This window comes from Leuciscus leuciscus, assembly GCF_965113295.1.
Source record: "Leuciscus leuciscus genome assembly, chromosome: 25".
Taxonomy (NCBI): domain Eukaryota; kingdom Metazoa; phylum Chordata; class Actinopteri; order Cypriniformes; family Leuciscidae; genus Leuciscus; species Leuciscus leuciscus.
In genome coordinates, this window is record NC_138724.1 from 9,985,482 (window position 1) to 10,009,009 (window position 23,528).

The 23,528-nt window shown below is 37.1% G+C and overlaps 1 protein-coding gene across 2 annotated transcripts in view; it reads left to right on the forward strand.

Annotated features, from left to right (window-relative positions):
* Nucleotides 1-2,067: 2,067 nt before the first annotated feature.
* The window catches only part of nup160 (nucleoporin 160), a 129,873-nt gene continuing 108,412 nt past the window's right edge, over nucleotides 2,068-23,528 (forward strand). Inside the window, exons 1-3 of one of the 2 annotated variants that reach the window (XM_082160408.1) lie at nucleotides 2,068-2,172; nucleotides 2,757-2,868; nucleotides 23,318-23,528. In XM_082160408.1, coding sequence (XP_082016534.1) covers nucleotides 2,082-2,172; nucleotides 2,757-2,868; nucleotides 23,318-23,528 — 414 coding nt within the window. In that variant the 5' untranslated portion in view covers nucleotides 2,068-2,081. The remainder of the gene's footprint in view (nucleotides 2,173-2,756; nucleotides 2,869-23,317) is intronic. The other variant, XM_082160409.1, reaches the window with a different exon arrangement.

The window sequence follows — 23,528 nt, forward strand, 5'->3', positions numbered from 1 at the left end:
CATTGATTCCATGTGACAATATTAGATCTAGACTATGATTATGACAATGAGTAGGTCCTGACACTCCAATAGAGTTCAGAATGTCTCTAAATGCCATTCCCAATGCATCTTTTTCGTTACCTATATGTATATTAAAATCACCAACAATTAGGACTTTATCTGCAGCCAGTACTAACTCAGATAGAAAATCAGCAAATTCTTTGATAGAGTCTCTATGGTGCCCTGGTGGCCTGTACACAGTAACCTGCAAAAATGTCAAGCGCGATTTATCATTTACACTAGATAGAGTTATATTAAGCACCAACATTTCAAAAGAATTATATTTGAAACTACTTTAGATTACAGCAACACCTCCCCCTTGCCTTTCAGACGAGGCTCATGTTTATAACAGTAATCTTGGGGGGTGGACTCATTTAAAGTAATGTAATCGTCTGGTTTTAGCCAGTTTCTGTCAGACACAACATGTCTAGGTTATAATCTGTAATCATATCATTAATAATAAGTGCTTTTGAAGTAAGGGATCGAATATTCAGCAACCCGAGCTTTATAATTTGCTCATCTGTATTATATCTATTTTTTATTTGTTGAACATCGATTACATTTTTACCCTAAAATGGGTTTGGGAGTTTTTTGGTTTTCCTAATTTGGGGAAATTCCCCTTTATGCCATTATGTTTCATTATTTGGCAGTTCTCAAGTTTCTTTGATGTTATTGTTCATACATTAGCATTGTTGTACCAGTGATTCACCTTTGTCAGCAGGTGAATTAACTGTATTAGAGACACTGACCCTTAAGAAACAGAAAACAGTGAATGCACAAGCAAAGTAGTTTCACCAATAAAAAGACCATCTATGGTTTTGCTGATTGAAAGAACGACTTAAATTTAAGACACATCATTCTTAGTTAGTTGCATTTTTCTATTTTATTTTTATTTTAAGGAATTATAAATACTCTTCGAAAAGACACAATCTCCTGTGGTAGATGTTGGGTATTGTGGCTGGTGTGCATTAAATTGTTTCTGGATCTACTTAACAGCCAATAATCAAATACAAGTCTTTATAATATTGTACATCAAAAACAATAAATGTCATATGAAACATATTAAACATTCATCTTTCCTTGTGTTTTCATGCTAACTAATTAAGATAAGCTACATACAAAAACCAGTATACTTATAATCAAATTAATTCAGTAAATTAGTGTATTACAATGTGAAATATGATTGGATGGTTGAGAGTATACTCATCTTTATGTAATGATCTGTTTGAAAGAAGATATCTCAAAATTATTTCTCACTAGTTCCCTATGAGGTTGATGATATCTTCAAATGTAGTATTAGTAGTTATTTTGTTTTTGATATCATCTCAAACTTTTCAAACTCTGCATCCATCAAACTAACATTTGGAAAAATAGTATCTAATAAATGTGTACTAGTATCTATTGAATAAGTACTAGCTAATGAATAAGCACTAGCATCTATTTAATAGGTACGGAAATCTACTGAATAAGTACTAATATCTAATAAATAAGAATACTAGTATCTTATGAATAAATGCGTAACAAATAAATACTAGTAAATATTAAATAGGTACAAGTATCTAATAAAAAAGTACTAGTATCTAATGCAAAGTACTAGTATCTAAAAAAATAAGTACTAGTACCTAATGAACAACTATAGTGTACAAAATATGTACTAGTCAAAACTGAATAGTTCAAAATATTAACTTTCAAAATAATTTCACTATCGAAATAAGTACTATTATCTGATGAAAAGGTAGTATCTATTTAATAGGTAGTATCTAATGAATAAGTACCAGTATATTTTAAAAAGTTATATATATGTATTACGAATAAAAAAATAAAATAAAATAAATCATGTGCACGCACGGGTACATTTTTTAAAATAAATAATTCAATATTCCATTAAAAAGTATTGTACATTTTGATTCCATGGTGATTGTAACCATATACTGTAAAAAAATAGATTGTAACGTTAGGATTGAAGAAACTGTAGTTTACTGGCCCTTTAAGGTTTTGAAAGGCGGAAGCGCGAGCTCAGTCCCAGCGTGCAGCGCGTGAAGATGGCGGGTGTTCTGGAGAGGAGTTACATTGAGATCTGCGGATTTGAAAGGGAAACTGTCTCACGATTCAGACAGATAACACTGAATCTAGGTAACTCCTTTTAATATTAAACTGTTGTAGACACGGCATTTTCAATCAGATTTGCGTTAAAATAGGCTGAGCGATTAAATGGTGGCTTTAGTGTTAGCAGCTCGTGTGTGACGCCATGGCAGACTCACAACTGGTGTTGAGGGTCAAATTGTATAACGATCACATAAATCAATATTGTGTGTGTGTGTGTGTGTGTGTGTGTGTGTGTGTGTGTGTGTGTGTGTGTGTGTGTGTGTGTGTGTGTGTGTGTTTGTGTTTGTGTTTTTTGAAGGGTTTTACTACATAACTTATCTCTAATTTAGAGGGCAAAAGTCTCAACGTGTCGTTAGGAGATTCTTTTTGCAGAAGGACCAAACCCGCGCTAGATTACAATATAATGATGTTAAGTATCAATAAACTTGTTTAAAAGTGTGTCACACTTAAATATGTTAGGTGTGTATGCATATGTAACTTAAACACATTTTGAAGAGGATTTGTCACTTTTTTGGCATTTAAACACTGAAAACAATTTATATGCCTAAGCGTTTTTTATATGATGAGAAATATAAATCCACTCACTCATTGAAGTGTTTGTATGTGTCCAGCAGGTGTTGGGGTGAACTCTGGCGGTGTTAAGTATGCAGACAGTGCTGGTGGATTCTCTTATGAGGACAGTGGGAAACTCCTCTCAGTCACCAGCAACAGATTCATCCACTGGTGAGCGCTTTTCACTCGTTTGAATGATGTTGAGGTTTATGTAACTCTTTCAGCCTCTCTTTTGATACAGTAACTTAATGCTTTTGCCTATATTGTAGTTTCTCCATCAAATAAAAAGTGATTCACCTTCTTAGAAATTATCTCCCTCATCATGTTCAGAAACTTGGATTAGGTAAGAGTGCCTGGAACAACATTAGATATATATACTAAAGTGTCCTTGAGTCTGTACTTTATTATTATTATTGCAATCAAAATTGTGTGACGTTATTGGTTAAACAGCAGATCACAGTGCAGTTTAGTGTGCCAAAATGTTTTAAGTAATGTTTTAATTCTGTTTTAAGACATGTAGGCTAAAGCCCGGGACACACCAAGCCGACGGTCAGCCATATATTCAATATTTCAATAGTAACATGAGCGGAGTGGAATAAAGAAATTGTTTAGCAGGATTGATATTCAAAACGGTAAGCACACACTGCTTTGTTTATGGTTTGTGTATCTGCAGCGTTGGTTTCCCTTTTTGAATGACGAATATAGATGAATATATCTGCAGAAATAGACAGTTGTCTCATTTACACGCAGGTGCAGAACGCTCATTCTAGCTGACAGTCGGCTGTAGTTCTCTCGCTGTGTTCAAGTGCAGCTTTTTCCCCTGATGCGAGGCAACAACATCAGCGCTAGTTCTTTGGTGTCAGTTTGGTGTGTCCCGGGCTTAAGATCAAATTGTTTCCTTTAGATATGCAGGGTGGCCGCGGGTCCTTAAAAAGTCTTAAAATGTCTTAAATAAAGTTTTCCTAATAAAAGGCCTTAAAAAGTATTAAAATGTCTTAAATTCAGATTCGGTAGGTCTTAAATATTTCTGGTCACGTTACCGCTAAAATTTCTCCAGTCTGACGGACCTAATGTCCGTCAAATAACCAGTGAAGCATCGAATCGCGAGAATGATTCAGATTTTATTACATAAACAGCTATTGATAATGATAATGTAGGCTTTTTTTGGTAACGCTGTTTCGTTATTTCAAATGTAGGCACGTTGCACGTGGCAAGCGCGCTCATAATGTAAGAGACGCCGGCGCGACCACAACATTGCCCAACATCAAATGGCAAACGTAATGCAAGCGGAACGAAACTGCTCGTTATTGTGTGGTTGAAGGACCGTTTATCAGTTTGGACCTGTGCAGCGCGAGCCGATCGTGATCATGCGACACTGTTACTACACAGCGCTAATAAGAGTAAAGAAAGCATTTGAATTCTCCACAGAAGTAATAACATCGCTGCGAGATCTAGTGAGAAACATTCACATTTCTCCATTATTAACGGATCAAACAGCTCTGACGTGGAAACCTGGAAGAATTGTGCCATGAATGAACTATCCAGTGTCCACAGATCTGCAACATTCACCATGGATTTACTGTAGTAACACTAACTGCAACCATGGAAGTTTGGCAGGAATAGTAGGCTATAATGCCTTCATGTAACATTATGTCGGTTTTATTTTGACATTATGAATACAATTGCTGCCCTCAAATGTTAATCTGAACTAAAATAGACCTTTGTTTATAACTACTACAATATGACATTTCATTTCAAGGAGCTGTTTTGTTTTATATGCTCCTAAGAAGAGTCAAGTATAGCTCTAGAATTGTTCAAAGTAAAAAAAATATACTTTATGATGTTAGTTTTAATATAAAAAAGAATAAAAAAATTAAATCAAGGAAATTTCTCTGGCATTTATTTCTTTATGCTGTATCAAAAACGTACTGAACCGTACCGTGACACAAGTGTATCGTATCGAACCGAACCGTGAATTTTGTGAACCGTTACACCCCTACACTGTAAAAAAAAAAATACATCCCCAAGTGAAAAATTTCTAGTGACTGATAACATCTAAATTTTTCAATTAGTCTGACGTATTATTTCTCATTGAGCCAATGTTAACAGACTATTGCAACAAGAATTGCACTTGGGCCAATTAAAAAATGTAGATGTGACCAGTCACTAGAAAATTTTGACTTGGAGAGGTTAGAAATTTTTTACAGTGTAATATATACGCATGTAATATAATGTGTATTTCCATCACAGGTTTGGTCTTAAATTTCATTCAAAGTGGCATTAAAAAGGTCTTAAGTCTTAAATTTAACTTTATATCTGTAGACACCCTGATATGTTTTGACTAAGGGTATTTTAAGACCTTGATTGTTTGTAGCATTACTGATAACTGATAATTCTTTATATTTGAAAGCCGATAACCGATATATTGGCTAGGGGTGTATGATATACTCATGTCACGATTCGATAAAAAATTTGCGATACTGAACTTTTTTATTATTATAATTTTATTATTATCATGGCCCACAAATACACAGACAGTACACAGACACTCTTACGGTTCTCGCTATGTTCCGCCTCTCCCGCGATTAATGGACTACACAAATGAAGAATAAACCATCTAAAATTCTTTGAATAATCATACTTCTATACTTCTGATGTTTGTGCTTTCATGCCGTTCCAGCGCAAGCGCTTCAGATGATCAATGCAATCAATCACAGTTCTAATCACAAGAAAACATGTCAAAATGACTATTCCCAAACTGTAAATGGTTAGTTCATCCAAAATTTTAAATCCTGCATTTACTCGGTGTCATGTTGTTTTCATGTGCCATGCGAGCATTTGAACGTTTGTGTTTTCTACAGTATGTGCGTCTTTGTAAATCTGTTTTAGGGATGCAATGATTATAGATTTTGTTGGTATGATTATAGTCTACAATTATTATGCATTCATTAAATTAACAACAATGTAATCACATGAACACTCCTTAGATTTGAAAGTGTTATTTATTGCTGCCTTTTGAAACATAACACCATAACCAAACAATACAGCCCAAAATAATAATAAAGGCAAAAAAATCCATCTCTCCCTTAAGCCGGGCGTACACGGTGCGGATTTTTGCTGTCATACGAGCTTGCAGATGTTTTTTTTTTTATCTCGGATGAAATTGCGTGGAAATCGTTGATGCTCGTATGGTCACAGCTCGCAGTGTGTGAGAGGAATTGCGAGCCAAGCCGAGCACGTTACGAGCACCTCCGGACCTCCTGATAACTTAAAGATGTTTAAAATATTCGGGGAGTCGGCCGGATTTTCACCAGCGTATAGGCTGTCCCCTATTGCCAAATCATACACAACCACGTCACAGGCTAGATCGATGAATATTATTAAGCTATAGGCCATAGCTCAGTGGCTGCAACCATACAGCGTGCACATACACTGTCACACACACGCACTCAAACAAAACACATCTTATATGAATGTAATGAACTCAATGGTTGCTGAAGAATGCAACTAAACCTAAAGAATTCACAACGTTTTATTACAATAGTGTTCTTGTTATAATGTCATGTATATGACAGTCCCAATCATAGTTATTTATGTGCATTGCTGTTTGAGCTGCGCTTGCTAAAGCGAAAGATGATCACCGGTACAATGAAATGCTTTACTGCATTCATTAATTCAACCAAACACATCCTATATGAGATTAATCATATATACATATCTATACACAAAATAAACATATTACAACTTACAATGGCACAAAATGCTACGAATGCTCAAGCGAACTTGACTGTGCTTGTCATGAAGGCTTGACAATGTAGATGCACTCTTTCCGCCACAATGCGCTCACGTCGCAGGCCAATATCGATATGTGTTCGATATATCGTGCGTCCCTAATTTATATAGCGCTTTTTACAATACTGATTGTTTCAAAGCAGCTTTACAGTGATAACCGGAAAATAATGCAACAAAGATTGTTTTACTGGACAGCAGATCTAGAATCAAGTCATTGTCCAGTTTAAGTTCAGCATTGATTCATTTCCGTTGTAAAAATCATTAGTTATCTCTAGAAAACAGTGATGTCATCGTCCAGCTCAGTTCAGTTCTCATACAATGTTATCAAAGCAGGCAGATCAAAAATATTAAAGGGTACATAACACACACAGTTTTTGCCAATCTCATGTTAATCTTGAGTACCTATAGAGTAGCAGGGCTCGAATTTCGTCGCGGGTATTGTGGCTAATTTGAATGATTCCCGCAGGTCTCACATTTATAATGCGGGAAATTCACGATATGGATCAATTTGGAATTTAAATTTAGTTTAGTAACAGTAATATCTGTTTATTGAAATTACCAGTGTTATAACAGTTCTAATAACTAAACTTTTAGTTTTGTCATAAAAAAATGAAGTTAAATGAAATAAAAAGTGTCACAAAAAGCTTAGAATGGCTCTTCCTTCTGCTTTTAAAGTCTCTGTCACTATAATTTCATTTCAGTTATTGAGGTACAATTCTCAATGACTAAATAAAACTTAAAACATATTCCATGAAAGCAAAAAACTGTAACAACTTAAATGTAACTTAGTTTTCTCAAACTCTTTTAAACACCTAGTATTTAACAATGTGATCTTGGAATGTGCACCAAACAAAGTCATTTCATCATTACGTTGAAATAATTTAAAACGATTACATCTTCAGATGTAAGAAACAACAATTGATCTACATGCTCATGGTTAAGAGCACTCCTCTTAGCTGTCATATGTCCAGCAGTGTAGAACATATATTGAGTTGATATTCTGCAAAGAAATCATTTTTACAGATAGCAAGAGAAACAGGCAGTAAAAAAACGAATCTATAAAATGAAGTGAGGATATATTATGTAAGGAATAATTGACGACAGGCCGTTGAATTATTAGAAAAATAATGCACACCCGAGGTGGTAATGCGGTCACGACGCGAAGCGGAGTGGCCGTTACACCTCGGGTGTGCATTATTTTTCTAATAATTCAACGGCCTGAAGTCAATTATTCCGCTTATACTACAGTTACCACACCTCGAAACATTGTTCAGATTATGTATTTCAAGACGTTTGTAAAGTTTTTGTCATTAAAACGCTCTTGTATGTAGGACTAATTTCTTACGCATCTAATCCCATGCCTCCGTTGCTAATTCCAAAACGTCATTTCAGAGTTAGTAACGGAGGTTTGAGCCGCTGATAGCAGACTAATGCTGGGGACACACGACTAGCTGACACATTCTCTGACTGTTTTCATCGACTGCAGCAGATTTTAAACACCGACTTTGAACACAGACTGAACGCGCTGAACACGCGTTTGGGCATGATCAGTCATAAGTATCAAATTACATTCATAACCGGCCTTAAAGTGTGTTCCCGGCTTTATGCAGTCATTAATGCAGTTATTAGAGAGAGATGTTGCAATAATGAGACAGAAAAGCATGTGCGTCAATATTATTATTTATTAATTAATTCAATTCGTTTTAATTCATTCGTTAATTCTTTTTTTTTTTCTATTATTGACAGATGACAGTAGACTAGCCAAATAAATGAAACCCAAAGCTCTTTTAACAAGTAGGCCTATCAATAATTAATTATTTGTTAAATTATCTGCAATAAAAATCCGTGCTGCAGGACTATCCATTTATTTAGCCTATATTCAGTTTAATTTTCTATTGATTATAGATAGGACTTTATGGTTTATTTATTCAAATTAAACTGCATGTTTCTATTGATTGTGAAGCTAGACATTGAAAATTGCAGATCAAGCGCATGGGGCGAAATGCTTTTTCTTGTTATGAATTGTATCCTATTTTCCGTTATTACAGTTGTCTACGCAAAGTGATATGGAACTGTAGTGCGGTCAAGACCTGCCTGGAACTACTTTAGCTGTGCGTTTCCCTGAAAATAATGCACACCTTAGAACGTTCGTCAACCAATCAGATTCAAGCATTCAACGGCCCTGTAGTATAATATAATATAACTAGCTGACAGAGGTGGAAAGAGTACTAAAATATTCTACTCAAGTAAAAGTACTATTACTTCAATGAAATTTTACTTAAGTACAGGTCAAATTACAGGTCTAAATATCTACTCAAGTAAAAAGTAGCTAATTTAAAATTTACTCAGAGTAAAAGTAACTGAGTTACTTTTTAAACCACGGGGTGGGATGGGGTTCTCTCCCAGGTTGTAGATTTTCACAGTATAGAGACCACCATGGGACCTTATTTCGGAAAAATATTGTATGGTAGTCAATGGCGAGAGACAAAAAATATTTTGATCTTGTTTGAATTGTGCCCTGAATTACACACATGATGTTTGTCAATTTAAAAGATACATTTTAAAGTCAAGAAAGTCGCAGTTTGATGTAAAACTGTTGAGGTATAAGACTGTGAAAATACGTAATTACAAAGACTACAAACCCAAAAGGCGCACATCTCTCAATGAATGAAGCTAACTTTACTGAAGCTAACGTCTGTCATTTTTTCTATAGTCTTACGTTATAATCGTAACATTACGCCGTCATGCCTGAGTGTTTTGTACCAGACTGCACACATACGAGCAACGGATGGTGACGTACAGAGTGTGAGACGAGAGATGTAGTTCATTGAGCGATTTTCACATAAAACTAAATGTTACTCTTCTGTTTTATGTCAAACTGCGACTTTCTTGACTTTCATAATTATCTTTTAAATTGACAAACATCATATGTGTAATTAAGGGCACAGTTCAGACGGAATAAAAAGATAAGTTGTCTCTCGCCATTGACTACCATACAAATTTTTTCCAAAATAAGGTCCCATTAGCCGGAAGCGGAGGGGAGGGACTTAGGCTCTCTATAACCATTTCAGAAATTATCATGGTTTACAGTATTAATCAATTATTAAATAAATAAATAAACGGTATTATTAAATTATGGTTGTTATTATTATTATCATCACATAAAATGACAGTTAAATGAATGAAAACAGGTTTTTTGGGGGTTGAACAAACGCTTTTATTATAACAAACTCGAAAACCATTTGGTTTGTTTTGTTTATTAAAATTTCAATAAAACTTGTCTAATCAACTAAATTCAATAATTGATAATAATCAGAAACTTATTTTTAACATTAATTTATTAAAATGTTTAAGAATAAGAGTCCTATGAAATGTATTTTATTCAGAAAACTATTGTTTTCTTTTTATGAATACATACAAATATATTATCAAAAACGGTGGTAATCAAATGAAAATTTTAACTTTTATCCTTTTATTTTTGTGGGAAGTGCTGCAAAACAAATGTATTAAATTAAATCATGGACAAAAAATATCCCTTAAATAATATTTTAATAAATTGTCTTATTTATTGTTATTATTCTGAGAAGTGCTTTCTATTGTAGGTCTACAATAATATATTTCTTTCAAATTTCTCCTATTTAAACCAAACTTTTATTTTGACGGGTTGTAGTGAAGACCTGTTCCAGAGTGTATTTGACAATGGTTTTTCTCAAATAAAATGATGAAAATGCTAATTTTAGAGCTGCACGATTAATCGTTAAAAGATCTCGATCTCGATTCAACGCGATCTTAATCCTGCATTTCTACGATTCTGCCAATGATATTCAATGAGATAACGCGCTAGGGGTGGAACGGATCGCACTAGATTTGGTTCGGCACGCATGTGATTCCCGGATTAACTGCTAAATTTAACCATCATAGAGGGAAAGTTCATAATTTGGACGTGTATTGACTTGCCAATTTACACATTTAAACAATTTTAATCGCGGAAGAAGAGCCGAAAATCGGGACTCGTGTGTTATCTGTGCGCACAGCCACACACACACACACACACACAGAGAGAGGTGCATTTCAGACAGCGCTCGAACGGACACATAAACACAAAATTGTCAAAATACCGGTCTAAATGACCGTCTCGACAAGTATTCTCTCGTTTATGTTATATGTGAACAGCTGAGAAAGAAACGGATATTTGTCCGTTTTTTTTTTCGGTCCGTGCAGTCTTAAAGTGACAGCACACACTTAATATTATGTACCGTTTTCTGTCATTGATATAAATAAAACAATAAAATACAGCTTTAACAAAGATTATATTTAATTTATACAGTGACAAATAGTGTTATTTTACATTTAAGTTTAATTATTAATTTCTGTACCTGAATATACTGTTAGACTTTGTAAACTTTTTTTTAGTATTCATCTCTGCTTGTAATTTGTGTATTTGTTCTTATTTTATTACTAACTGTTCACTTGTTTTAAATAATGTGTGAACTTTATCAGTTAGGCTAGTAGTTTTTAATGTAGTAGCTATCGAAAAACTTCAACTGAGCTTTAAGTAATAAATGAAAAGCAAAGTTATTATAAACTTATCTCAATTAAACACTTACAGTGAGGAAAATAAGTATTTGAACACCCTGCTATTTTGCAAGTTCTCCCACTTAGAAATCATGGAGGGGTCTGAAATTGTCATCGTAGGTGCCTGTCCACTGTGAGAGACATAATCTAAAAAAAAAAATCCAGAAATCACAATGTATGATTTTTTAAACTATTTATTTGTATGATACAGCTGCAAATAAGTATTTGAACACCTGAGAAAATCAATGTTAATATTTGGTACAGTAGACTTTGTTTGCAATTACAGAGGTAAAACATCCTGTAGTTTTTCACCAGGTTTGCACACACTGCAGGAGGGATTTTATCCCACTCCTCCACACAGATCTTCCCTAGATCAGTCAGGTTTCTGGGCTGTCGCTGAGAAACACGGAGTTTGAGCTCCCTCCAAAGATTCTCTATTGGGTTTAGGTCTGGAGACTGGCCAGGCCACGCCAGAACCTTGATATGCTTCTTACAGAGCCACTCCTTGGTTATCCTGGCTGTGTGCTTCGGGTCATTGTCATGTTGGAAGACCCAGCCTCGACCCATCTTCAATGCTCTAACTGAGGGAAGGAGGTTGTTCCCCAAAATCTCGCAATACATGGCCCCGGTCATCCTCTCCTTAATACAGTGCAGTCGCCCTGTCCCATGTGCAGAAAAACACCCCCATGCTTCACAGTAGGGATGGTGTTCTTGGGATGGTACTCATCATTCTTCTTCCTCCAAACACGTTTAGTGGAATTATGACCAAAAAGTTCTATTTTGGTCTCATCTGACCACATGACTTTCTCCCATGACTCCTCTGGATCATCCAAATGGTCATTGGCAAACTTAAGACGGGCCTTGACATGTGCTGGTTTAAGCAGGGGAACCTTCCGTGCCATGCATGATTTCAAACCATGACGTCTTAGTGTATTACCAACAGTAACCTTGGAAACGGTGGTCCCAGCTCTTTTCAGGTCATTGACCAGCTCCTCCCGTGTAGTTCTGGGCTGATTTCTCACCTTTCTTAGGATCATTGAGACCCCACGAGGTGAGATCTTGCATGGAGCCCCAGTCCGAGGGAGATTGACAGTCATGTTTAGCTTCTTCCATTTTCTAATGATTGCTCCAACAGTGGACCTTTTTTCACCAAGCTGCTTGGCAATTTCCCCGTAGCCCTTTCTAGCCTTGTGGAGGTGTACAATTTTGGACAGCTCTTTGGTCTTGGCCATGTTAGTAGTTGGATTCTTACTGATTGTATGGGGTGGACAGGTGTCTTTATGCAGCTAACGACCTCAAACAGGTGCATCTAATTTAGGATAATAAATGGAGTGGAGGTGGACATTTTAAAGGCAGACTAACAGGTCTTTGAGTGTCAGAATTCTAGCTGATAGACAGGTGTTCAAATACTTATTTGCAGCTGTATCATACAAATAAATAGTTAAATCATATATTGTGATTTCTGGATTTTTTTTTTTAGATTATGTCTCTCACAGTGGACATGCACCTACGATGACAATTTCAGACCCCTCCATGATTTCCAAGTGGGAGAACTTGCAAAATAGCAGGGTGTTCAAATACTTATTTTCCTGGTGGTCTGTGTGCACAGTAGGGGTTGAACGACTTCAGATTTTTTTAAGTCGACTGTTATGACATCAAAGTCGAGTCGACGTTGACTAGTCACTCACGTCATTCATAAAAACACAAGAGATGGGACTGCTTTGCAACATGCCCCAATTTGCTATTTATTAGCAGAAAATGATACAGATGCTGACATACAGTTCATAATATGTTGCAACTTAACGGTAACAATGCAACAATAACTCCCGTTTTAGTGCAAAAATTTTTTAGTGATGCATTATGTTGGCATAACAATGCCATTTATGCAAGATGGGCTGTAAGTAAGCCTACTCACTGTCACAGTCCTGCTCATTCACAGTTTTTACTTTTCGATCATGGTTTGCATGTTTAGTGAAGTTTCTAATTGACCGTTCGCAAAGACCCTCCCCCTTTAGTTACTGTTGCTATGTCCGACACAGTGAAATATACATGGCGGAGCAGAGAGGACACTGACAACGTGCTGACAGACAGGACAGAGCAGGTTACTTTTAATATGTAAACAAAGTCTCAACTTTCATATTTGGTCATTTTATAAAGAAATTTAAACAATAAATACCGTTTTGTGGCTCTTTAATGTGTTGTGGCAGATCGCTGTAGAGCCTCTTAAAGCTGCTCGTGAACCAATCATCTCTTCCTTCTAGTTAATTTATAGCATCAAATAAACATGAATATACATAAGAAGGAATGTTGTTTTAACTGCAGAAAGACGTCAGTACACTCCGTTATTCAAGTTCAAATCCTCCAACGTTAATCTACTAACTCTCCTGACTGCTTTGTCGGACAGAAATGGCGGATTATGATTGGTCAGATCGCCTGTCAATCAAACTCCCTGCGAAGGGTAAATTTACTGCTGTCGAGATGATTTGCATTCCTCACTTAACATTAGCGGATGCCTTTTCAGATGAGTGTGCATTGCACTTGTACTTTTGTTGTACTTCAGGACAGACTTACTTTCCAAGTGACATTTTTACAAGCTTCATCTTTAGTGAAGTATTTCCACACACTTGATGGTGACAATCATAGTGTCACATGATCAACGCGACTAGTCGACGTCAAGCTTAAAGCGTCACGGCATTGCATTAAGGTCGACTAATCGACTAGTCGGTACAACCCCTAGTGCACAGCTCTACTTTCGATTTATTTATCCATCAGTTTGCGTCTTTTACGTGACATCCTTGCACACTAATCCGAAATTCGCGTCCGAAATTTTCGCATGTTAAAAAATAAATACATCCTCACGTCTTGATTTTCTGCGTTTTTCGCATCCGTAGCAAGCATTTTCAGTGGTGTTTTGACAATTCATAGCTACTGAATGACGAATATGAAAAAAAGCATACGAAAATTTTGGAATCGGTGTGCAAGTACCTGTACTGTAAATTCAATTTGCATTACTGGATTCCCTCTGCATCTAAATATAAACGGGACATACCTTTATCCACGCAGAGGGATGGTGTTCTATGTGTTTCCTCCTTTTTCAGACACTTTGCATCCAAATTTTTTGCAAATTGTATATCTATCCTCGAGGACAACCACTCTCAGTCGTTTACTGCACATCCAAATATTGCCCATACTGACAATGGTTCGCTTTCGACGGTGTTACATCACTTTTTTTCTTTTGCATATTTGTTCTCCCGCCCTTGCAGTAGTTTCCGGAACGCGATTTTCCCTCCCTTGTATTATTAGTTATTTTAGTTATTTTTTTACTCCGTAACGGATATGTTTTAAAATGTACCGAAGTACAATATTTCAATCAAAACGTACTTAAGTAAAAGTAAAATTACAGATTTTAAAAACTACTTAAAGTAGAATTACACAAAAAAACTACTCAATCACGTAACGCGAGTAAATGTAATTCGTTACTTTCCACCTCTGCTAGCTGATATAATAAACATTTAACTAACTTGGTTTTCTTACAGTCAACTCACCATTGCAAGTGAAATCTGTGATGCCTCCATTGCCATTTTGGTGCAGACCCCCTGTCTTTTCTCCTCCTTCAAAAAGGGCAGTGCTTTAAAGCGCGGAGCCAATGCTGAGGTCATTCACGCTCTTATCTCTTCTCCAGATCTCTAGTCACAGCGATCTTTATGCCCCGCATCTCTGCCGAGTGACGCGGCAGTTATTGCACTCAATAACTCGTGAGTGGTTTTGGTTTCGGCCGACTCGGTGGTTTCAATTTGAGTGCCATGACTTAACTGAGCATGTAACTGTGTGATAATAGACACCCTAGGGGTCTTCTCCTCGGACATAACGTGAGTTGCCAATTTAAGTGACTTCAGTGCATTTATTTCATCTTCAGCACAGGTTATGTCTGCTTCTGTTAATGTCCACAGATCTTTGGCATTTTTTTCACACCTCAGTTGACAGTAATGCAGCGCAAATTGCGGGCTGTTGTTCTATGAATCGCCCCAACATGTCGTGCGTTGTTCCACCTCGTGCAGACATCAGTCATCGACTTATGCTCAGGAAGGCCAAGTAATAATAATTAGTGATCTACCGATATATCGGGCCGATATTTGCGGGTTGTACGTGGCTGCTGCGTTCGCCGATAGTTTTTTCCCGGCATTATTTACAGACAGGCGTCCGCAGGCAGCTCTGTGTTGCTGGAGACGCTGCAGTTCACGTGCAGCCCATGCACTGCCCCTCCCACACTAGCAGAGTGCTGGAAGCCTCTTCAAGACAACTGTAAGGTTTAAACTTTCAAAGCATCTTTTGACTGTTTGACTTAGCTGAAATATTACCATAAACTTTGAAAGTGGAAACACATTGCTCTATACTGTATGTGCGTTCAACTATAGCTAAGCAAGTTTGTGGGTCCAAATGGAAAATGCGAATGCCTCATCTATAAAACTGCTTGTCATTGTATTTAGGGAGCTGCAAATAGCTAAGTTTGAGGCTATCCATATGCATACGGCAGCTGTTACGAACACTGGTCATAGGATTAAATAATGCCGAGTCGACGTTGTTCCGTGATTCCGTGATATTTGTGGGAGTTTTATTCACCGACCACCTGGCTGAAGTTTGGACGTGTGCTCATAAAAGAAGCGACGCGGTTGCGACACGCATGCGATGCAGCGCGCTCGTTTGTCCAGGCGCTCCAGGTTTTTATTTCTCATCTCCATAAATATATGTAGTCGTAAAGGGCTAGAAATAAATTAATCCTTACTTCTCCTCATAAAAGAAGCGACGCGGTTGCGACACGCATGCGATGCAGCGCGCTCGTTTGTCCAGGCGCTCCTATGCCGTGGTGAGATGAAAACATCTAAACTTTTCAGAATGCTGCAAGCGCACGCAGGTCATGTGACAAAAAACAACTGACCTTTCCATGACAACATCGAAAGCTCGACCGAACAGCTGATCATAGCTGGACAGGGTGGGTTTTTATTTCTCATCTCCATAAATATATGTAGTCGTAAAGGGCTAGAAATTAATCCTTACTTCCTCGTCATCATGGAGAGCGCAGTTCATGGTTGCATAGCAACGACAGACGCCACGGGAGCGCAAGCTCTTGTAGAAAGGAGAAAGCGGCGCGGCCGTGCTTTCCACACTTTTTTAGACGCGATATGTGAACAGTCCCTAATTCATAATAAACTGAGAATCTATTTGGTTTAAAATCGTTTTTGTTTTGTTTAAAATGGAGATCACGATTACATATATCAGACAACTACACAGAATAACATGTTCCAGTCTATTTATAAAAAAAACTAATGTTAATCATTAATTCAAACACGTTTAAAACTAATGAATTCAGTCTCAAGACTAAAGCAGTATCGGCTCCAAATATCGGACCAAGAAAATCGGCAGCCCGTATCGGTCATCGGCTAAGGCTGATGACAAAAAATCGGTATCGGCACGAAAAAATCCATATCGATCGATCCCTAATAATAACTTTATTTTTATATAGTGCCTTTAAAGGTCCCATTCCATGGATTAATTTATTATTTTAGAATGTTTCCTGGGTGCCCTTATAATGTTAGTATGTTTTTTAGATCAAAAGTTGTTCTAATTTAGAAATAAAAGGCATTTTTCCTAGCCTGATTTTAGCCTCTGATTTGAACACTCTGTTTGAAGGGACGTGTCTGCTGTGAAACTTCAGTTTAAACGCCCACTGCTGTGATTGGCTGACATGCTTGCATATGAAATATATAGCATTACATGTGGAACTCTCTCAAATACTTTTACTATTACAGCTATTATACGTTTTTACTATTACAGCTATCGGGATTAACGAATCGTGAGAAGTTTAAGTATTTAGATCTATTCCCATCACATAAAAGGTTGCAGTGATGAGCATTGACGACAGCCTGTTGATCACGTGAATGAAGGTCTTATCATTGCAACGTAGTTTCTGTAGTCTCATTAATGCTTTCACCAATGCAAACATGAGGTAAGTACAGTAAGAGCTTCGTTGTGCAGCGTAACAGCGTCATTGATTTCATAACGAGTTTTGGCAAGTGTCCAGATAAACTTGCGCTGTGTGATTGACAGCTTGGGCGATTGGAAAGGGATTGTTCTTTGATCGCTTTCTGTATATATATTAATCACAGTTTAAGGAAGATTATTTTCATCCTACTAAGAGAAACGACGTGATGTTGATCGTTTAGTCACTGGCTTGATTTACTGATGCATAAACAGTATTGAACGACTTTGAGAGAAAGATTATCTGTCTGAACTTGAACAATTACACATCAGAAATTCACATAACCCACTGGTTCTTCAGAGGCTCGGATGAAGGAACCAAAAAAAGAATTTTGTGTTCGTTTGTACATCCAAACACTGAGCAACTGCCATGCTTCGCTCGTTTGCAAGCCATGATGTCTCTCGAGGAAAAAACAATATCACGCTCGTGCAGCTCATTTTCTCATGGGCAGGCCAAATTCTCTTTGCGGGCAAAGAAGAGAAAGGGGAGGTGACCTTTCCCCTTATGACGACATAAGGGGAACATTTCTAGATTTGCCCGTCTGAGCTTTCATTTTCTCAAAAATACCCAGGGCTTGGTTTACACCCATCAAAACGTCTAGCCACTGGGGGACCATAGGCAGGCTAGGGAAACTCATATTAAGGTTAAAAAACCTCATAACGTGAAATTTTCATGCAATGGGACCTTTAAAGCATCTTCTCAAGGCGCTTTACATAATAGAACAAGTAAAAGCTAACCTAAAAAGTGTTTTTAAATGAGATTTAAAAATTCTTAGTCTGTGCATCTCTGATATATTCCAAAGCCTAGGAGCGTAGGATGAGAAAGCCCTGCCCCCTACAGTACGCAACCGAGTCTGTGGGACTGCCAATCGGCTAGTTGCATGTGGCCGCCATTTTGGATTTCGGATCAGCGAGTGTGTGGGTAGACACTTCCGGTTTCGGATCTTTACTCATCTCACTTGCACAAAATAAATGCAGTAATAGAAAGCATAGAAACGCACAGGTGAAATACACAGAAAATGATATGCATTTAAAAATTTGGTTGGGTTGAAGTCATCCCTCCGGATCTTCTGCATCCACTCATGCCCATACCGCAGCTACAACGGGGAACGCATGAACGCTGACTTCTCTGTTGTAACGTGACGAAACGGTACATAACGGTACATAACGGCACACAGCGATGAAGTGCTGAGGCTGTCACCCTCTGAAAGGCAAGTCGCCTCTCTTGAATCCTAAAAACACTCATTGAGAAAAAATATCTCTGTGGTAATGGAACTCGGTCGCTGTTGTCTCTCGCTCTCGCTGTCTCCCGCTCTCGCTGTCAGATCACCGGAAGTTTTCACCGGAAGTACTGGCCCACACACTCAAGCTCGAACGCAAGCGGCCGCCATATTGTGCACGGAGCGATATGACCAGCTTGTGAGGAGCGTAGTTTGACACTTGGGTGTGCATAAAGTTAAAAGCGCAGACTGATACTGAGGGGCCAGACCATGCAATGCCTTATATGTAGGGTTGGGTACCGAAAACCGGTTCCAATAGGGAAACTGTTCTGACGTAAACGGTAATAACGAGACCAAATAGAGAGCCTAAGTCCCTCCCCTTCTGGTAGACCAACATGGGACCTTATTTCGGAAAAATATTGTATGGTAGTCAATGGCGAGAGACAACAAATATTTTGATCTCGTTTGAATTGTGCCCTGAATTACTAGGGCTGTACTGTCCCAGTCGATTAATTGGTCGATACGTTCTGGTTCGACCAAAATTCTGATTGGTCGATTTTTTGCCGCGTTCATTTCATCAGTTTTGCCGCGCTGAGGCGCGCTCATTTCATCAGGAGGAAAGCACTAACTGCTAATGGGGGTGTTTTCAGAGTACCCTTTCACTGTAACAGTCTGTCTTCAGAACACCCCCCTTGTTTTCACCTTTTTTGGATTAGCCCAACCCAAGAGAGAGCGATAACTATAGAAGGTTTGATGCTGAATATTATTTATTTAATTGTGAGAGCGTTTAATAGTCAGTCCTCTTCTAACATGTCAACAACAAAGAAATCGACAGTGTGGCAGCATTTTGTTAAAATTGATAACAGGAAAAAGGTTGAATGCAAAGTTTGCAAGCAACAGTTTTCCACAGCTCGACGACAAACATGACATATCTAAAAGTGGTAAGCTCACTTGTCTGCGTTAGCTTGCCCTGTCTGTTTTGAGTAGGCTATATGAACATATCAGAATTTGCATATTTCAATGTTTTAGTGTGATAACCTAACTTTTTTATTTTTTATTTGGAGCCTAATGCGCAATTGCGCTGTGCTGTTGGTTGTGTTAGTTTTGAGCCTAGGATGCTTTATTTTTCAGTTATGCACTTTCGTTTCTGCTCTTGATCTGGTTTGTTTAATAAATATTATTTTTTTATTAAAGTGGACGTGCCTTTTGTGTTTATTAAGAGTAAAAGCTTTAAGTTAATAGTCTATTCGTGTCTCAGCTGCGAAGCTGAGCTCATGTTCAGCCTCGCTCGGTGCGAGGACATGCACGGTGAAATGATAGTGTCTGACAGTTATAACTTATTATTATAATATATGACAAAAATAATTGTCTAAATTATGTTACATATTCCTCAACAGTTCTTGTGATGATATCACTAGTTGACAACATAGTACTATTTTCGGAAATCATAAGCTATGATATTGCGCAGGTGCACGTGATGCAACGCTGTCAGAGCCGACAGACTCGAGTGTCAGACTCATTTCAGTGCAAAATAATTAGGCCAAAAACGATTTAATATACTGCAAATAGCCTACTAGTTTTTTATGTTTATTTATAATTAATTTAGGCGGACAACAAGGCTACCAAGTACTGCGCACAGTGCGCATCTAATTAAACGTTTTTTTTTTTTTTTTTTTTTTTTTTTTGTCGATTTTTAGTCGAAAATTTCAGGACTTCAGTCGACCAAGATTTCCTTTGGTTGAGTACAGTCCTATGAATTACACACATGATGTTTGTCAATTTAAAAGATACATTTTAAAGTCAAGAAAGTCGCAGTTTGATGTAAAACTGTTGAGGTATAAGACTGTGAAAATACGTAATTACAGAGACTACAAACCCAAAAGGCGCACATGTGACGTCATACCTTTTCTCTCAATGAATGAAGCTAACTTTACTGAAGCTAACGTCATTTTTTTCTATAGTCTTGCGTTATAAGACTTAAGTTATAATCGTAACGTTACGCCGTCATTCCTGAGTGTTTTGTACCAGACTGCACACATACGTACATAATGCGAGATGAGAGATGTAGTTCATTGAGCGATTTTCTCACAAAACTAAATGTTACTCTTCTGTTTTATGACAAACTGCGACTTTCTTGACTTTCATAATTATCTTTTAAATTGACAAACATCATATGTGTAATTCAGGGCATGGTTCAGACGGAATAAAAAGATTAAGTTGTCTCTCGCCATTGACTACCATACATATTTTTTCCGAAATAAGGTCCCATGAGCCGGAAGCGGCGGGGAGGGACTTAGGCTCTCTATAAGAACGAAACTTTTAGGTGCCTGACTTTTTTTTTTTTTTTTTTTTTTTTTTTTTTTATAAAACATCTCGCGACACGAATGTTCCAATAATAAAACATCTCCAGTTAACCAGCAGAGCATTCATTTCGTTCGTTTGTTAAATAAGAGACAATCTAGCGCTGAAATGTTTTTTTTTTAAATCAAGTGATCAAAGTGCTCGTTGCCGCTGATATAGTGTTTTCTTTTGTGGCTCGCGCACACCGCACTGTCTTCACTCGGACGCGCGCTTCAATACGTTGCGGAGACTCTCTATTCGTTCCAGTGAAATCACAAAATATAATGCACACAAACGTGTCCCTGCTGGATATATAACCACTGATGAGCATAATCGTTTTTTTTTTTTAAAACGACAACAAAAAAAAACTGTACGAATGCGGATTAGAACCCAAAACCTCTGACATGCTTGACGAAAGTTCAAGTTCAGCTGCCAGTGTCGTGGTGGACATGGTAAGTCTAGTATTTTAATGCCAACTGCAAATCTTGCGTATGAAGTATATTTATATAAGGCTATACTGTGTGTGTTAAATATTTCTGCTTAGTGTCAGATATTTCTCTGTTTTAAAGTAAAAGTCATAATATGAGAAGACAAATTTTTATCTTAAGTGTTTTAGGCTACATCAGTAGCCTATTAAACGGCACAATTTTTCATTTAATTAGAAATCAGAAAATCTTTAAAGATTTAAGTTAATATTGTGTCCAGTTTGGACACACACACAGGTATTATTTTTTTGATAAAGTGTGTGCGGTTTCGTTTTCTTAAGTACCGGTTCAAGAACCGTTTAAGCACCGGAACCGTTTAAAAAATACAGAGTAGGTACTGGTATCGGATAAAACCCAACCAATACCCAACCCTACTTGTAGGGTTGGGTATTGCAATGTTGGCTGCTTTTGAGATGGCAGGTGTGTGCTACTACCTGCTGCGACCAGGGCTGGCTGGTCTGGATGATGTCTTGCCATATGCAGAGAGAGGTTCGTCGTTTTGCCGGAGAACTTAACTTTTGTTTTGCAGTTCTTGCATATCGAATGACTCATGTCTAATGTCTGACTCTTGAGCCGCTCAGATTTCGCTCCCCTAGTGACGTAGGAAGGGGATCTTATTATAATATTACCACCCCTTAATCTGCACATTTCCACCCACGGTGCCGCCATTTAGAGGAGAGGAAGAGTTGTTGTTGCTGTTTTTTAATGTTCAACTTAAACAGTGCTGAACTTTATTAAAAAAAAACAAAAAAAACTGTACTGGACCATAAAAATGTGCTAAATAAAATAAATATATAAATATGAATATATTGAAATGAGAAGTTCTACAAAACAAATTTTAAAGAAAGTAATTTAAACATTAAAATATTAGTTCAAATGTGTTTCTTTAGCTATAACCTAGAAACATGAATGCAAATTTCATAGGTAACGCTTTGCAAATCCCATTTGTAAACAAGGATGTATTAGATGGCTTACATGAACTAGGCTATATGGATTATACAATATACATTTTTACAGTATTTTTTTGTTTGAGCAATACAATTGTACCTTGATCATTCATGTTAGTTCATAGTTCACAGTGCATTAACTAAGGTTAACAAATAAACATTAAAACTTAATTTAAAAATGTATTAGTAATTGTTGAAATAATAATTAACTAATTCTACAGCATTTATTAACCTTAGTTAATGTTATTAATGGAATCTTATTGTAAAGTGTTGCCATTTCATATAAATCCAAACAGTCCTGCTTAAAGATGGCCATATTTAAATATCTACACAAAGGCCAGAGCATTGAAATTACATAAATGTATATGATATATATCTAGTCTTGCACTTCATTTGTTTCTATTATTATAGAACACTAGATGTTATTCTAATCAAAATAACCAAATATGTATTGCAGTGATGATAAAAAAAGATCTGAAATCGAATGCGTTTCTGATTAGTTTTTTTCTGTCAGCTGCATGAACATATCAATTTGCTTTCTTACGTCAATAGCTTTAAATATTCAACTTCACTGGCTAATGAATGCACAAAATTGACCAGCTGGATATAAACTACCGCAAATAGAGACATTAAACATTTGGGTTGGACTTGAATGTATTTTTGCTTTTGACACAACATGATGCTTGCATTCAGTGTAGGCAAATGTCAGCCGTGAAACGACTGAATGCCTGTGGACAGGGCCTAAACGAATCAAATCAAATCAAGAATTGGAATCAATTTGATTTGTGAAATCTGTGTCAATACCCAGCCCTAGTCTTGGTTTTATTACAATATTCAACTGCTGCCAAAAACACGCTGTAAATACAAAACGGACACAATGGGAGTAGATGTAAATAGTGTTGTAATTTATCATTTGAATTAATCACTGCAGCAATAATTGTAATCTGATATTTTTCAACTGATTGTGGAGCCCTATATTGTAATGATGTAAAGGATATTATTCAATATGCATGTTTTCTACCCTGATGTAACGCTATTCTAACAATGTTACATTGTTAAATGAATTTGTGCATGTTTATGAAAATGAAATGATCTCTACGGGGGGGTGTACAGTATCTCTACATTTATTTTATACAGTCCCAATATCACTGACTTCCTCTGTTAACATAAATAAATTTGTTTATCCTTTTAGTATTTACACATTAGGATGTCTCCTGTCTTCCAGGTCCACTTCAGGTGACACTGTTCAGTTTGTCGAGCAGTCGCTGGACACTAATCTTCTGAATAATGCTGTCCGCTTGCGTATCCCACACTGCCTCTTGCTGCCTGGAGGAGTTTATATACAAGAGACCCTTAACAACGTCCTCATTCTGATCGTCACCAGCCAATCAGTCCATCGCCTGGTTCTGCCGCACCCCACTCGCATGTACCACAGT